The sequence below is a fragment of the Apiospora phragmitis genome (genome assembly GCF_038363925.1).
Source record: "Apiospora phragmitis strain CBS 135458 chromosome Unknown utg000010l:1.0-9815664.0:1.0-9183399.0, whole genome shotgun sequence".
Classification (NCBI taxonomy): domain Eukaryota; kingdom Fungi; phylum Ascomycota; class Sordariomycetes; order Amphisphaeriales; family Apiosporaceae; genus Apiospora; species Apiospora phragmitis.
The window spans coordinates 3,115,529-3,131,402 of NW_027117409.1; the positions used below are offsets into that span (position 1 = coordinate 3,115,529).

Consider the following 15,874-nt stretch of genomic DNA (forward strand, 5'->3'; position numbering starts at 1 on the left):
GGTTGAGTGTAGGTTACTGTCTGACTGTGTTCCTGCATCTGTGCAACATCGGCCGATCATTTGGAATAGACACTAGTATCGACCGAGTATTTCTTGGAGAGATTTATTATGTTTTGTGAAATTAAAAATACGAAGTATCTTTAATGAATTATGTATACCATCGTAGAACGGTTTCTCTTGCACGTGGCCAAGCGAAAGCCGAATCCACATTAAGATTTCAACAGTCATTAGTAACCTCCCGCCAATCGCCCCCCTCTTATTAGTCGCCAAAGACGGTAAGACTGTTCTCGATCATCCAGTTTATGCCCTCGGCGCGGTAGTCGTCGATCTCGACGTGCGAGCCCTGGCCCTCGACGGCAAAGACCATGTTCTGGCCCGTGCCGCCGCCGGCCGCGAGGTCGTAGCGAGGCCACGCCGGCTTCACGTTGTCGCCGTTGGGGTCCAGGCCGGTCACGAAGTTGACCCAGGCCGACGAGATGGTGAAGGCGAGGTCGCGGTTCGCCGCGATGCCGGGAGTGTCCGCCGGGAACGGCTTCTGGTCCTCGGTGTAGCCGTCGCCGGCCAGGTTGTCGAAGACGTACGCGACGTCCTGGAAGTGCGTGGCCAGAGACGGAGCCCGGCGAGCCGGGGGTCGTCACGTCGAAGCGGAAGCTCCACGAGGGGAGGCCGGCCTTGGCCCAGGCAATGCTGGCGCGGCGGCGGGCGTAATGCATCATGGCATCGCCGTAGAGAGCGCAGCCACGGCGGTACTGCAGACCCAGTGTCTCAACCCCCTCGGTGGAAGCATTGATCACCTCGGGCCACGAGGCAAGCGATGGAATACCGACACTCTGGATGTTGGGATACAAGGCCATCAGCTCAGAGGTCAGTACTTCGATCGGCTTGCCCGAGGCCTCGGCGGCCTGGGTGCCCACGAAGCTATTCTTGATGGCCCACTCGAAGTCGGCGTCCGTGTTGATCGGGCCGCCGTTGGGGCCTCTGCCAGAACCGAAGGCGGTGCCCTCGTCCGTGTTCGCGCCAATCAGGATGGGGATCTTGGGGAATTTGCCGTTCTCGAGCTGGTTGGCGGGATAGTCGGCGAAGAAGTCGCCGTCAAACTGCGGTGCCCAGGGGCCAATGTTGCTGAAGTTGAGAGCATGGTTGATCTCCTCGAAGGGCGCGGTTCGGAGGCAAGGGATGGCATCGGAAGTACCAACGGTAGAGGCGCATGAGGTTACATTCTTGACAAGGTTGTCAAACGTCTCCTGGCGCTTCACCGTGTCGTTCAAACCCCCGGGGAAACGCCAAATACTCTCACCAAACCCGGACTCGGCCATAGCTCCTCGGAACAAACCATCGTCGCGTCCTGAAATACGGTTCAACATCAGCTCTATACACTTGATTGGAGCATCATTGAAGAGGGTCATGACTTACCGTTGAAAGCGAAAACCTGGGCATGGACAGACTCAGCACCGGAACTCTCTCCGAAGATGGTCACTTTCTTAGGGGAACCACCAAAGGCAGCAATGTTCTCGTTGACCCAGCGCAGGGCCAGACGCTGGTCATGGAAACCAATGTTGGAGATGCCGGCCTCCATGGCCTCCTTGCCTGAGGGGAAACCGAAAGCGGAAAGCCGGTAGTTCAGGCTGACACCAATCATCGGGGTGCCCTGCTTGACACTATTTTCGACCATGAAGCTCATGTTGTAACGCTTGTCGGCAGATCCTCCCATGAACAGGCCACCTCCGTGGATCCATACGGCCACGGGGAGATCGGCTGTCTCGGAGAGCCCAGCGGGCCGGACGACGTTCAGGTACAGACAGTCCTCCGAGAGTTCATAGCCTACCTCGTCGGGACCGTAGCCGATGCAGTGGAGAGGGTAGGCAGTCGCCTCCTTCACACCCTCCCAGGTTTCGTTAAGCGACTCGGCCTGGGTGAAGCGCACGGCCTTTTGGGAGTAGGGCATGCCCAGGAAGAAGTCCTGATCATAGCTCTCGCTATGGATACCCGAGTAAGTGCCATTCTTGATAGTGACAGTAGGTGCAGCGGAGTTGGCGTCGCCAGTAACAGGGGCGGAGAGGGCCGGGCTGATGGAAAAGCCAACGGCCGCCAGTAGGGATAGACGAAGCATAATGACGCGTAGGCAAGCTCTGGGGTTCGGCTTGGGGGATTGGGAGTCAAGGAAGGAACCCTGGGATCGCACGGCTTCAAAAACCCGTCAAGCGCTCGTGGTGGCGAGGACATGGCCTATTTATCCTGCTGCGACAACCCCTGTACGGCCATCTCACTTGCTCGCCCGCCCTTCTCGCTCTCTCCATGACGTACCGTCTACCCCCTCCTCTCTCATGCTCTCATTGTCTCTCCGCACCAGCAGTCTCCAATGCCTGCCACTCTAATTCCGGGCCGGGTTCGGTTGGAGTCGAAAGCCTTGCGAGGCCATGTGACGGACGACTCATAGACCTTGCTTAACACAGGGGAAAGTAATCGGACCTTCTTCCCAAAAGCCCTGGACAGGTGGAGTAGGGCAGAGCAGCTGGCCAGACCGAAGCACCAGTCAGGCCAGGAGAAAATGGACTATACCCAGTGTATGTGGCCCGGCCTAGTCGGTCTTCGGCGCATGGTGCGGAGGGGCGGCCATGGGGCAGCCATGGGGCAGCATTCGGTGCGGGGATTCCACGTTGGGTGTGGGGGGAGAAGGAAACGAAGGAAGGAAAGAAAGAAACAGTTGCTCCCGGCCATGCCACGCGCGTGAACGTGGAGCAAGATTGGCGAGGCTGATTTGACTGCAAGCGTGCCGGATAAACAAACTACCTCGCTCTCTCTACAACGTGCGCTGTAACACCGGCGTCTTCCAGGCAGCAGACTTGGCGAGACACTCCATAGACAAGTGTCTGTATGGTCGGGAAAGCGGCCTAGTGCCTGCCAAGATGAGGCCAAGCAGGAACTGATCGCATTCTGAATCATGATCCATGATGATGAGCGAGATATCTTCTTTTCCTTCTCCCTTTTTCTGTCATCTCTTCCTATATCCGCTTATGGAACCACGATACCACGTGAGAACCCCCTTCTCTCCTGTCATCTCGTCCCATTCCTCCTGATCATTGAGTAGCGGTGGGCAGTGTTGTATCTGGTTTGGTCCATGTGCCGGGAACGCATTTCTGGAAATATTCCTGAAATTCCCCTGTTTCCCCACACCCGGTATTACGAGAGGGATGGTGACCAGGATGCCGACCATGCAATGGCAAGCTAGTGTGGGGAGATCTAGGTCCAATGCGGAAAGGAATGCGGAGTGGGAGTGTCAGATATCGGGACATGTCCGGTAAGCCTGTCATCACTTGGTCGAGGATCGAGATATTTCGGCTGGGGTGGAGTGATGTTAGTCGTGCAGTCGAATGACGGCCATTGTAGCATGTCGGGCAGAAGACAGAGAGAGACAAGAGAGGCTCGGAACAACAGGGATGCCGCGGCTCGGAATGGAAAACAGCCCAAATGAGAGAAAAACATCGGCTGGGAAATGCCCAACCAAGCATTAGGTAACAAGATCGGACGGAATTCACGGGCAAATTTCTTCTGCAACGCCGTCCCTTCTGAGGTGCCACCATTCCCCATAGTTTTGGGAATGTGCTCTTCATGCGACGAGATTGACAGGCCCGAAACACACAAACAAACAAACACCACGGGCCATGTCGTCGGAATGAAGGGCCAAAGCAAAGTTGGGTCGGTCCAGAAATTGGATGACATTTCGTACCATTTCATGCCGTGCATTTAAATACATGTGCGTGCCTGCTTTTTGACAATTCTTGAAAAGGTTGTGGCCTCAGTGCAACGTCCTTGTTTTTTTTTGGTGGCCCCTGGCCATCGTCACATTATATGAGGAACAAATGCTACAAACTCCACTCGACTAGATTACTTCTCAGCCTGCTGCGTATATAGTTCCCTTCCAATCTCTCTCATGCCCAGCACCCAAGCGCGGCATCCAAAATGCGCCCCATCATCATCCCGAAGACGCCGAGAAGCCAAACATTTTCTGGGGTATTGAAAACGGACCGTGGGAAAAGACAATCCCCTCCTGGACCAAACCGGCCTGCCTGAGAAAGCGCATATTTCCAACCCATGCAATCCCGCCGTCCCATTCCCCCCTTGACCAAATGGGGTATCAAATTATCTCGCAACGTTCCGACACATGAATCTGCTCTCATACATTACATTATGGAACCCCCCTAGCCTGACGGCTGTATGATGAGCAGGGGAATTCCAGGTATGGTCTTAATATATCGACATGATGACTCGCTTGAAAGCTGAAATGCAAACGCTGGAAAAACGGACCAATGCAATTGCAAGAGAGGCCACCTAATTGTACATGTCACGCCTGCGCCTGGACGCAAGGCGACGAAGCTCCACCGAACAGGCTGGCGGAGAAGTGGTCGCACAACACCCATCAGTTCTCCTGTAGGTTGTAGTCCTGCGGAGTCATGTTCTGGGTGAAGTGAATCTGCTTGGATCTAGATTGACCGGGCGAGGACCTGGAGGAGCTGATCGACTCGTTGGTCTCCCAATCAAACTGCTGGTTTCCTGGGCCAGCGCCCACGTACCCAAGGGAATCAGCACCACAGCCGGCCATGTTGGGATACAGCGGCGTTGACGGCAGGCTATTGTCATTCAACTCGACGTAACTCGGGATATTGTGGTGCATCGACAAGTCAGGAAACTCGGTTTGAAAGTGAGGCGTCAAGAGCGGTTGGTCGGCAGAGAAGTCCAGACCAGCACTTAATGGATGGACTCCGAGGTTGCTTGATGTGAAGTTGCCAAGCATGCCCGGGGTGCCTGGCGGTGTCTTAAGAGACGCGCCGAGCCCGAAGGAACCGGAATGAGCGCCAAGCATCAGCGTCTCGTCATCGGAACAGTTGGACGAGACTGTGGGTTCACGTAGCCCTTGCTGGTTGTACACGACAGGTGTCATTGGCGTCGGGGGAGCGCCGGCTGTAAGGTTTGACATCATGGAACCGACAGGAGACCGCGCATGGTACTGTAGGTACGTCTCGGTATTTCGACCGAAGAACATGGGTGATCGTGGACCTGCAGTCTGCTTTTGAATCCTCCCCGGCATGTTTCCACTAGCTGAAGCGATCCTCCTCATGGCGGTCGCGGGACTGGAGGGATCGTTTCGCCTGGCGCCGTCCATTGACGTCTTGGGTCCATTTTGTAAGTTGAACGGGCGTGAGCGTACTTGCAAAGCAGCTGGCCTGGGGATGTTACGGCGCGAGGCAATGTTAGCAGGAGGTGGCGGTGATTTGAAAGAGTCCCGACGGAGCAGGTACGTCTTGTGGCGAATGCAACTGCATATTTCCAGGCACTTGCATGCTACCTTGGGACGGTTCTGTCGAGGCATCGTCGAATTGCTGTGGTTCCACAGGTGACACATCTTCACAAACCGGTAAACCGTGCTGCATCGTGTTTATTGCTCCCATTTGGAGACGAAGGCCGGTGTGGAAATCAGTACCCGCAATGTTCTGATCTGGCGACAAGCCCTCGACAGAGCTTGCTGGCACGGTTTCTTGGTTTACTCCGCATGCCAGCGGCTGTGTCGGCTGCGCTACGAAGTTATTGTATGCAAAGATTGCCCCTTGCTGGGTATAATCTTGAGTGAGGTGCGAGTAGTTGAAGGCCATCTGATCTGGGGGGGGAAGCCAAGCGACATCGGCGATTGCAAATCCCCAGGGTTGTTTTCTTGGTCAACTTTGATGGGATGAGAAGCGAAGTGTGGCTCCATCCCTTCCGAGCTAGGTGTAGGGTTCTCATCGTCCTGGTCTGCTTGGTCATCCTCCTCCTCATCGTCAAAGGACTCGGTGGAATCGACGGCCGAGTTCATGTCCAGAAATGGCGCCGATGATAGCCTGATGCTCTGATGGGGGCTTTCGTCAAACGCATCGGAGGTCTCTGTCCTGGAGCCCTCGGGTGTACTGGACTCAGAAGCCGACTTCTCGGCGGCCCGGCGGGCCTCATATTCCTCCTGTTTCCTCTCCTGCTTTGCCTTGGCACGCCGGTTTTGAAACCAGTTCTGCAAAGATTGGTAAGTCAAACAACTACACAGAACAGGAGATGGGGGTCTTTTACATTAATTCTAGGCCGCTCCAGTCCCAGGCCGTCCGCTAATGCGGCCTTCACCGAGCTGGATGGTTTCGGGTTCTCTTGGAAGACTTTTTCCAGCTTCTCAACCTCCTCTTTAGACAACCGGGGTTTCGATTCGGTCTTCCCATCACTCATGGAGTTTCGGTCGGACCCAAGATGACGTGCCTGCTGAGCATGGTACACATACTGAAGGCCATGAAAACCTGGATAAGCCGGATACTGTTCCTCGGGTATTGCATAGGCATCCCCTGCCCATGAGAGAAGTTGAAGACGGGCCCGAAATTAGACTGAGCGCAGTACTGCATGTCCATGATGGATGGTGGGGAGTGACAGTCACTCAATATCTCGTGGTGTTGGCGAGGCCCCGAATGACGCTATAGATGGTCCAATTGTTTGGAAACAACAATAGAAAATTCAATAAGTCGATTAAAATAGATTCCGATGTATGAGCTCGACGATGTGTTGGCGGTATATACGGGGGCGGGTGGATTAGACGTATATGGTAATAGAAATGAAAGACTGTAGGTCAGATTGTTATGTGATATTAATTCGAAAGATGCTGGGTAGAGAACGAGAGTAATGGTCGGCTTGGGAACAAGGCAAGGCGGGAGGTTTTTTTTGCTGTTGGACTACGGCTTGTATATGAGCAAGCAAGCAAGCAGTAGCAGGCCAAGGGAGTCGATCTGACCAGATCAAGGTGAGACAACGCTCACTTTGGCGACCCAAGGATTCGTGATGCCGACGAGAGACACGCAGAAGAAACAGACGACGTCCGGGATGGATCAAAAACAACACAGGATCACGAGAGAGGGAAGGGAGGGGGTGGGCACGTAGTAAAGTAATGCTGGTATGGATATGGGCATGGTATGGCCATGTCTGTTCTAGTACACAGTACAGTAGGAGTAGTAGCGGCAGTGGGCCGCCGCCCCATACGCTACTTTGGTTGTGATGTGCGCGCGAACTGCCTTGCCCAACACAACATCTAAGGAAGGGAACCGTCTTTTCCGCCCTCGCAGCCTGTCCGTTACCAGCCAGTGAGAGTGGACGCGCCTAGGCTGCTGGGCTGGCTGAGCGAGTAGGTTAGGACCTAGCAGAAGCGACAAGCAGCCTTTAGCTGGGGCTTTTTGGGGGGGGGGTAATCCGAGAGCGAGGGGGGGTGGAGGCAGTCCATTCAAACAAAGAAGAAAAAAAAGGGAAGCTGTGGTTGAATGGGTGGGTGAGGTGAGAGAGAGAGAGCAGCAGGCGGCGCGCGAGCAAGTACTCCCGATGTACTTCAGCCGGACGCGAAAAACAGAGTGCAGCAAGCACATCAATCCAAATTGGAGATTATGGAGTGGAGCACCTAGCAGAGAGTGTGGTGAACGATTTGCGATTGGAAGTGTGTCCTGACAGAAAGTGGTTAAGCCTGGTAACACTGGCAGCCGTAGCTGTACCCGGATGCAATTCCCCCCTCCGCGCGAAGCAGCAACAGTGCGCTGAATCCTGATGGATGCCCCCCAAAAAGAAACGAAAGGGAAGAAAAAAGGGACGCCCTGGCTTGGTGCAGACACGGACGATTCCTTTGATGAGCTGGACAGGGGTCAAGGATGCTGCTTGCTGCTTGTTCTTGTTGGCTGGGCCCAGTTGGACAGTCGCCAGTCGTGTGCACTGAGCTGCTTGGGGGTGGGGAGGAGCAGCGCAATCAAGGTACAGAGTACCTCCCGTGTAGAGAGAGAGTGTGTGTGTGAGTTAGGGGAGAGTTCGTCCCTTGTTTGTCTCTTGACCCTTGACCCCTGGCAGGGCTTGGCAGAACGAACTCCAGCATTTCCAGCTATCAGGAACCCTCGGTTGACTCCCGTTTGTGGCGGTCGTTTGACACTTTCTCATGTTACCTGGTCTAGACACGACGCCAGACAGGCACTCTAAAATCGCAGGGAACCTAATTGCGATGGACCAGGCCACATGAATTGTACCGCAAGTCATGCAATGTTGTTGTTCCTGTACGTGCAAATGAGGGCGAGAGATCACGGTCATTTTAGGACGAACATGTCATTTACCTGGCCTCGCCATTCTTAATCACATCAGTCAGGTCAGTCAGGTCAGTCAGGCCAGTCAGGCCAGTCAGGTCAGGCCGAAGTGCACAGAGTAGACTTGCTACATACATCCAGCGATCCATACACTAACCAAACCACCTACCTACTGTGCACTACAGATTTCCCTTTTGCGGCCGAGCAGCCCGCCCTGTCATGTCCAGTAATGCGAGAGGAACAGAGACATCCGTATTTCATGTCATTGACCGATCTGATAGGATACATACTGTACGTGTACATCAGATGCGCTAAGGTAAGGCCCCCTGTCTCCAGGCCCAGAAAAGGCCCAGCCAGGATGTGCCCCAAGCTCTATCGCTCAAGTGGGCCAGAGACGTGCCACGCGCCAAAAGACCGGACAAGGGGTGAGAGCTACGCCAGGTATGCGAATGTAGCTGGATACTGGGTACGTGAACGGCACAGTACAGCTAGCCGGTGGTAATTACAGTTGATGTACCTAGCAAGGGAGCCGGACTTTGCTCCCTGTCTGCTGTCGTCAATGATGTTCGCACATAGAGCGTGGAAGCCGGAGGGATAACTGTTACACATGGTATAAGATCCATGGGGTGGGATGGATGGGAAGATGGATGGATGGGATTGACGAATGGACGGCGATTACACATCACCAGTTGCTTAGGCGCTGTACCCGGAACCATTAAAACAGCAATCCCCTGCGCCTGCTGGCACCACACATCTCGAGGGATCCAGGGCAGGGTAGCCAGGCCAGAGCAGACAGACTTTATGATGACTCCAGTCACGTACGTGTATCCTATGCTGTAGGTTAGGACTCAGAAGGGCCCGGCAGTGCGGGGAACGCAACACAGCGGGTGGATCAGGGTAGATTCTCACGATCCCTTCCAATGGTGAGCGACATTCAACCAATGTGGTGTGTTCCATGTTATCACTCCCAGAACCTGCCCACCCTGTACAAGTAACGTTGGCCGTGACCGGAGACGACCGCAACATCCCGGACTGTCAACCTTCCAGACCCAGACAGAAGCGATCGTGCTACGAATACCGCTACGACGGGCCCCTAACCTTGCGTTTCTCCCAGAGTGCCCCAAGTAAAATATGTCTTGTCTAGACCGACCGACTTGTGCTTCACAGTGTGCCAAATCACGGTGGACTGGTAATCTCACCTGTGCCTGGGTGATACGCACCGTCAAGGTCAACCTGATTAGGCTTCATAGAACATGACTGGCATAGCATAGCCCTTCGTATTGTATCGTGACGGCCTCGATTGCCAGTAAGTGGCTTGACCGGGGTGTGCACACGCCAAGAGACCCCGAGCCAAGACTCTTGCGATTAATCCATATGACGAGTTCATGGTCGTCCTCGCGAATTATGATACCACAATTGTTGCCTGTCTGGTGGTATGGCTGTTATGTTAACCTAGCACGTATGTATGCTATCCAGATAAATGGTCGACAGGGTTAGTAGATCATACTATGCTGATCATGGCAAATATGGAGAGATTGACTTGCTTACCCGGATCCTACCTACCTTTCACGGGATGCTGTATGCATGTAGATGGGCAGACAAACATACAGTGCAGTATACATATCTACCTCCTATTATGACCACGTTGACATATTACATGTACATGGCCTTTCTTGCATAAGTACGTAGATCCCGAAATCCCCATCCCGCCGGTTGATCTAACAGTTACCGAGGGAGCAAGCAGTAGTTGACAGGGTCTTATACGTGACTACATATGTGTGTAGGCTGTAAACAGTCATTGCGATCATCGACACCTTCAAGGGGGGGTATCGTCACATTTCAGGCAGTTGTCGATACCGCCGATACCGCCCCATCGTGGACATACCTACCTGTTCCTATCTCTCGAATGCACAAGGAAGAGACAATTGGCTTGAGTGTTTCAGCGGTTCTCGAACTAGAGCCCGAGTGTGCACTGGACTGGGAGGAGCTGGGGCGCGGCTTTTAACGGGACCGGAAGGCCCTTTCGCTACCGCACTTGATCATCAATTGCATACCCCTGAAGCTACTTGGTCGTGGCGCTGCGCTAGCTACGCCTTCGAGCATTCTTTTTCGTCACATCCCTCATCGCATCGTCTGTAATGTAGCTCTCTGGTCTTTTTTTGGCCTGCAGGACTCCAGTTCTGGCCGCACCGTGGTACATAATGGCGTGACACGATGCGCCTCCGAATGGAGGCGCACCCTATCCAGTTCTCGCCGTCGGAAAGCCGCGACATCCTTTCCTGAAAAAGGATGATACTGCTGCCCGTATCTCATCAACACACCCAAACGAGAAGCAAGTGTTCTTTCTCGCACACTGCCAGCCTTGCTGCTGACCATAAGCACATACCCGCGGTAGTGTTACTCTGGACGCTTGATCTGTAGGTGATGTAACTGGCGGCCTTCGCGCACTTACATTTGCCTGCAACCTCCAATTACATGTGTTGGAGATTATAAGCAGTAGGCTTTACATAGACCCGAATTAACAGGTCGTTAAAGATGCACCGGTTTCTATAGCCCCCAAGAAAGTAACCCCCCGAAAAGCTACACCAATCCAACAATCTGGGACCACGGGAAGATCTTATCGCCTGGTTGCCTGGCGGCCGTCAGATCGTCTGCTTGTCACCTATTCGCGTGGAAATAGGCTCATCATGCCACTTTTTTACTTGTCGGAGGGCGACAAAGCATCAGAACTGAAGCTACCTGACGGACGGCTTGAACGGCTTGCGAGGCGTCTGCCAACCCATTGGACTAATGTGAGAGGTAGAAAGAAGTTTTCAACGGTTCTAGTACCCGAACTGTCATGCTCAGCATGGCGTGCCTAGCGACAGACAACGGCCGGCCCAGTTAGGCTGCTGTTTACTACTAAGAAAGTACCACGGTTGCAAAAGGGGCCCCCTCATCAGTAAGCAGCGGCAGAGGTTGACTTTATCCGCGAAAGCCATGCCGAAGTCTCTGCGATGATGACTTGTAGGTTACAAATGCTCATAGTCAAGACGGAGGAGGGCGAGTGAGAGGAGAGGACCGCGCCGCAGCGTTACACCGCGTGCAAACTGGGTTGCATTCGAAGTGGACGTTGTTGTTGCTATTTCAGTCTCCAGTTCTTCTTATGCAAAGACTGACCCAGAGGTAATTATTCATTGGTGGACTTGACAAGCACTTTATGTAGACGTAGTTGTACTGCATCGCGCAGCTCTGCAGCCTTCAACGACTGACTACATGCCCTAGAATTGATAGAACTTAGATGGGCAACCACCCACCTATCATGCTTATGTACAGTGGCTTCGATGCCTACAACTGCATGATGTCCTTGGGATCCTGGCGCTCAGCCGTCAGAGACGCAGTCGGCATTGGGGGCAGAGAGGGCAATGCAGCACAGCCAGCGAATAACACGCAGGGTGCTGCATATGTTGTACTGTCGTAGAAAGTCGGTATTTGGGACCGGATACGAACGAGGAAAGCCCGGTTGGGCGGGAAGGGCCCGTTTGGTCGTTTGGTGACTGGCGACCCGAACTGATCTTGGGCGTGGAGTTGAATTGAGTGCACTGAGCTGAAGCGCCCTGGCCACTGGCACGCCTGGCACGCTAACTGCCAATGTTGTTCTCAGCTATCAGCTTCCAGTCAGCTATGGACGGGTATCTCACAGGATGAACCAGAGCCGGTTCTGTGTATATTAAAAGGAGATAAGATCGTCTTAAGATGTGCAATATAGGTGGGCTTCGTCAAAGGTGACCGCTTCCGTTTTGGGGTGGCCATAGTGGAGTCGTTGAGTACCTCTCGCCTGACCGACCTACCAACATACCGCACTTCGAATGCTGTTACCAATCGTCAATCTGACCGCCCGGCATTTGACGATGTACGGCCAGGGCGCCATCGGGGTTATCTTCTTCTGCTCCCGTTGGCTCTGGGATTTCGCCAACGGCTGTCCCGGCTTGGAGGCCTGACGGTGACATTCAGATGTCATCGGTTGGCAGCGTGCTTGCGGAAACTACTCGTTCCGGCGACCCCACGCCCTGTCGATCCGGTCAGAACAACACACAGGAACTGCACATCCATCAGTGATATCAGAGAACCTCTACATACTCCCCCCAGTGCAGGTGCCACGGGGGCAAAACCCTCAGCCTGCTTCGGGTAAAGGGACCATCTTTCGCACTGCCTACACCCAGCTTCCAAACCCTTTCTCGTGAAAGAGATTGCCATGTCTTAGGCAATGTAGCCTCCAGTCGCCATCTTGCAGAAACGCGTTGTCTTTTCTTTGCAAGCTACCTAAAGGCTCTGTTCGCCCGAGGGTGACCTCCGGAAAAGTCAATTGGAGCCCTGTAAAACATCGAGAATGGACAGGACAATCCCATACCTTTCTCAACTGGGCGAATCTGTCAGCGCCCCTCTGTGCAACCCCGAACGCGATGTGCAGCTTGTTTGCCTCCGATGCGTAGACAACCCCATCCATCGGGGGTACTTTTGACTTCTCTTGAAAGCTTTGCCCAATGCAGACAACCTCGCAGGCCTGACACTACGCTTTCAGCTTGGCTCTCTACATGATTCATGGGGCTTCCAGGTTGCGAGTCAGCTTCACTGGACTGGGGAGATCTTTGCTTCGCTCCCGAAGCTCTGGACGCCGGCTGTCAGGCAGTGGGTCGCGTCATTCGAGCCTGCATCGAGACAGTTTAGCGGCATCTCATTCAACAGACATCAAGCTACTTTTCTACTCTAGTGCCTGAACGGTTAGTTCTAACGACTTGCTTGACCTTTGCAAGTGCAACCGATCTCCAAGCGACTCGGAAACGTCCACCTTGTGGTCCAAGGCCTCCCCCGGGGAGATTGAAAACTGAACAGCTTTTCACCAGAGGCCGCTATCTAACCACAGTACGCACCCCTAGTGTTTAGTTGCGAGGTGCTCACTGCCCCTCCAGGACCCCTGCGTGCTAGTCATTGGATCACCTCAGCTTCAACACTAACCCGGGCGAATATATGTATGCCCATATATTTCCGCGCCGATCCGCTTTGGCATGGTGATCTGAGGCGGCGTCAGGGGTAGGGTAGGCTTTTGCTTAGCCATACGGAAGAAACGACGGGCAAGTTTGTTTCTTCTGGTTCAACAGGACAAGTTGGGCTGCCGAGTCGGCTTACCTGGCGGGTTCTCACTCGACCGGACCTTGGTATCAATATGGCTTCGATTAGAGCATCGTATTAACCAGCACTCCAGCTCACCATACTCGCCAAATCGTGAAGGAGAAGAAGAAAAGAATATACTGGCTACGCAAATAGACTAACTTTGACGGGCATAGAGAGGTTCATCTGATGATGAAGACGCTCCAAGAGCTTGGGACAGGCCGGTTTTAGGCCCTTAACTAAGTAACCTATCCTGGTCTGGCGGCCACGTGGGTTTTGGGGTCATCACCGACATACAGTAGGCCGACAGTACTTCCGCGCAACGCCCAAGGGTTATGGTCTCAGTCCCAGGTGTTTTCCCAGCAAGTACCTACGAAGTACCGACAACTGAACTGTCCGAATGAGAGTAAATACATGCTGTTGTACCTTGCCCGTACCTGTATGTTGGAAGGGAGCCCCCTGCACTACCAGTGACCACGCCTTCGTCACGTATTCGATCAAATCATATCTTCAATTGCCCATCCAAAATAACTTCCGAATGAGTGTTGGATATGGGCATATGTAGTCCTACATGAATAACAGCCAGTTATTCAACGAGATCGCATAAAATGTAAATCACAGCGCCTGTGTGAGGGAGTATAGAGATTTCTGCGCAAGCAGGACGCAAGGCGCCATTTTAGAAGTTTGTCGGCGCATGCTAATACCACAGCTATTAACTAACCGCTATTAATCAATCTTAAGAAATTGCAAAGATGGGCCGGATTGAAATTTCCTTGCCAATTCGGGTACTATTTGGAATAAGAAGCAAGAAAAGAGAAGAAAAAGAAAGGAAACGAAAGAAAAAGACAACAGCGGTATAATAAAGTAACCTGTTTACTCACTGTACCCATCGAACTTCCTTTCGCTCCACCTCGACTCTTCTGTCGTTGCTGCTGTCAGAAATGCAATACTGGTAGGGAGATTCAGTTGTTACCGAATTGTTTATTACGACGTGCAAAACGCTCCGGGCTTTTCATCTGCGACAGCAAGAACCGAAGAGCTGGGTGTCTACATATTTAATCTGCCTGCCAAGAACCACGATAATAACGAAGATACCTATCTGTGCCTGCACGATGATGATGATGATGATAATGACCGAGATGGTGATAGGATTCAATAGCCCAGCCATGCCTGTATTCGATCTTAATTGCCCTAGATTAAGGGCAGGGAAGCCGGTGTTGGTTTGGTTACTCCCACTCTCCCGTCCTTATTTTGTTCCTGCAGTGCGTGCCTGGCTCCTGGTCAGGCGGCGCCGTGCATCAATGCAGGGGCCGCCGCAATTCATCAATCAGCTTGCTTTTTCTTGCCATTCCCTGTCTTGGAATGGTAACTGTTCAGCGAAAGGAAGAGAACAGCCTTGCGGTAACGTCGGCACCCGACCCCATTAATTGATAGCATTAACCCGGCGAATACGACGCGGTAATACCCCATCCCAGTGATGTAGATTCTCCTCATCCACCAAATACGCTGGTGAACGAGCAATCCTGCATGCGCATGGGAAGAGACGAACACCACCTTCTTCTCCTTGCTGATTTCATCTGTTAATACAATACGGGGATTGCATCAATGACGCCCTCTTTCGTCGTTGGTCAGGATTGGCCAATGGGCAAGAAATGGGGGGTTACTCAGGTCGGCGACCTCCCTTTTGGGGGCTGTACCACCCATTGGTTCTGCAGACGCCCCTCGGAGACCTTTTGCGTAATTCCGTCGTGATCTCGCAGACGCATGTCTTGGAATGGCTCCAAGCGCTCGCTCCGAGAGAGCGAGAAGCATCCAGTTGCTGTAGTTGCCGGCGGGTCCTTGCAGTTTGTCTATCGTATTTATCCCCGGCTCTCTCTTTTCTTTTCCCTGGTGAGAAGGAATTCGCAGATTGAGGTCGTACGCACATGCATACAACGACATGTCATCGCCGGCCCAGCATTAAGACTACAGCCAAAGCCCCGGGTTGCATACTAATGGACCCTGCGGCACGTATTCCCTCTCCCTTACTGTGTGCGGGCAGCGATCCAATCTTATCAGGATAAACCACAAAAGCACGACCACGATCGGCCCGTCGCGTCGTCCGGGTGTCGGGACGCGTACGGCAATCACATTCATCTGGGGACTAATCCCTTGCATCGCACAGATACGAAAGTAGGGTTCGCTCGGTCCGTATATGATCTGGAGTGACAAGGCAGAGGAGGTCCGGTCAATCATCTATCTAGTCGATGGATAGTCAAGTGTTTTGTTGTTCACCACCACAGCCAACATCAAGCTACCTGAGCTATTGAGCCTGTAAACACGAACTGCTTCTCTCCGGCCGTTCTCCTTTCTTCTCCCGCCAGTGCGCTGTACTGTACTGTGCCGCCGGTAGTCGCTCGGGCCCTTGCCCTCCTGGAATACTACCACCGCCCGCATGTTCCCCTCTGCGTTCAACGGCGTACGCCACGGCGATCATTGACATCGACATTCCACGGCCATTCATAGGCCATGCCATTTCAGCACGTCCTTTCCTGATCTCGGGGGGAGGGGGTGAGGTCTTAGATCTGATGTAGACGGACCGAATCTGAGTCTGTCATTTCTTCCATGGCAAC

The 15,874-nt window shown here is 53.3% G+C and overlaps 2 protein-coding genes across 2 annotated transcripts; both read right to left on the minus strand.

Moving 5' to 3' along the window:
• Positions 1-259: 259 nt before the first annotated feature.
• PG994_010734 (Carboxylic ester hydrolase) lies at positions 260-2,110 on the minus strand (the record flags this gene model as incomplete). The annotated part of the gene is made up of 3 exons (XM_066862143.1): positions 260-589; positions 612-1,345; positions 1,414-2,110. 3 exons carry the CDS (start codon positions 2,108-2,110, stop codon positions 260-262), a joined length of 1,761 nt encoding a protein of 586 aa, XP_066711253.1.
• A 2,307-nt stretch (positions 2,111-4,417) lies between these two features.
• PG994_010735 (Homeobox protein ceh-14) lies at positions 4,418-6,243 on the minus strand (the record flags this gene model as incomplete). Its single annotated transcript, XM_066862144.1, has 4 exons — positions 4,418-5,356; positions 5,412-5,567; positions 5,717-6,037; positions 6,094-6,243. The coding sequence occupies 4 exons, from the start codon at positions 6,241-6,243 to the stop codon at positions 4,418-4,420; spliced, it is 1,566 nt and encodes a 521-aa protein (XP_066711254.1).
• Positions 6,244-15,874: the final 9,631 nt, after the last annotated feature.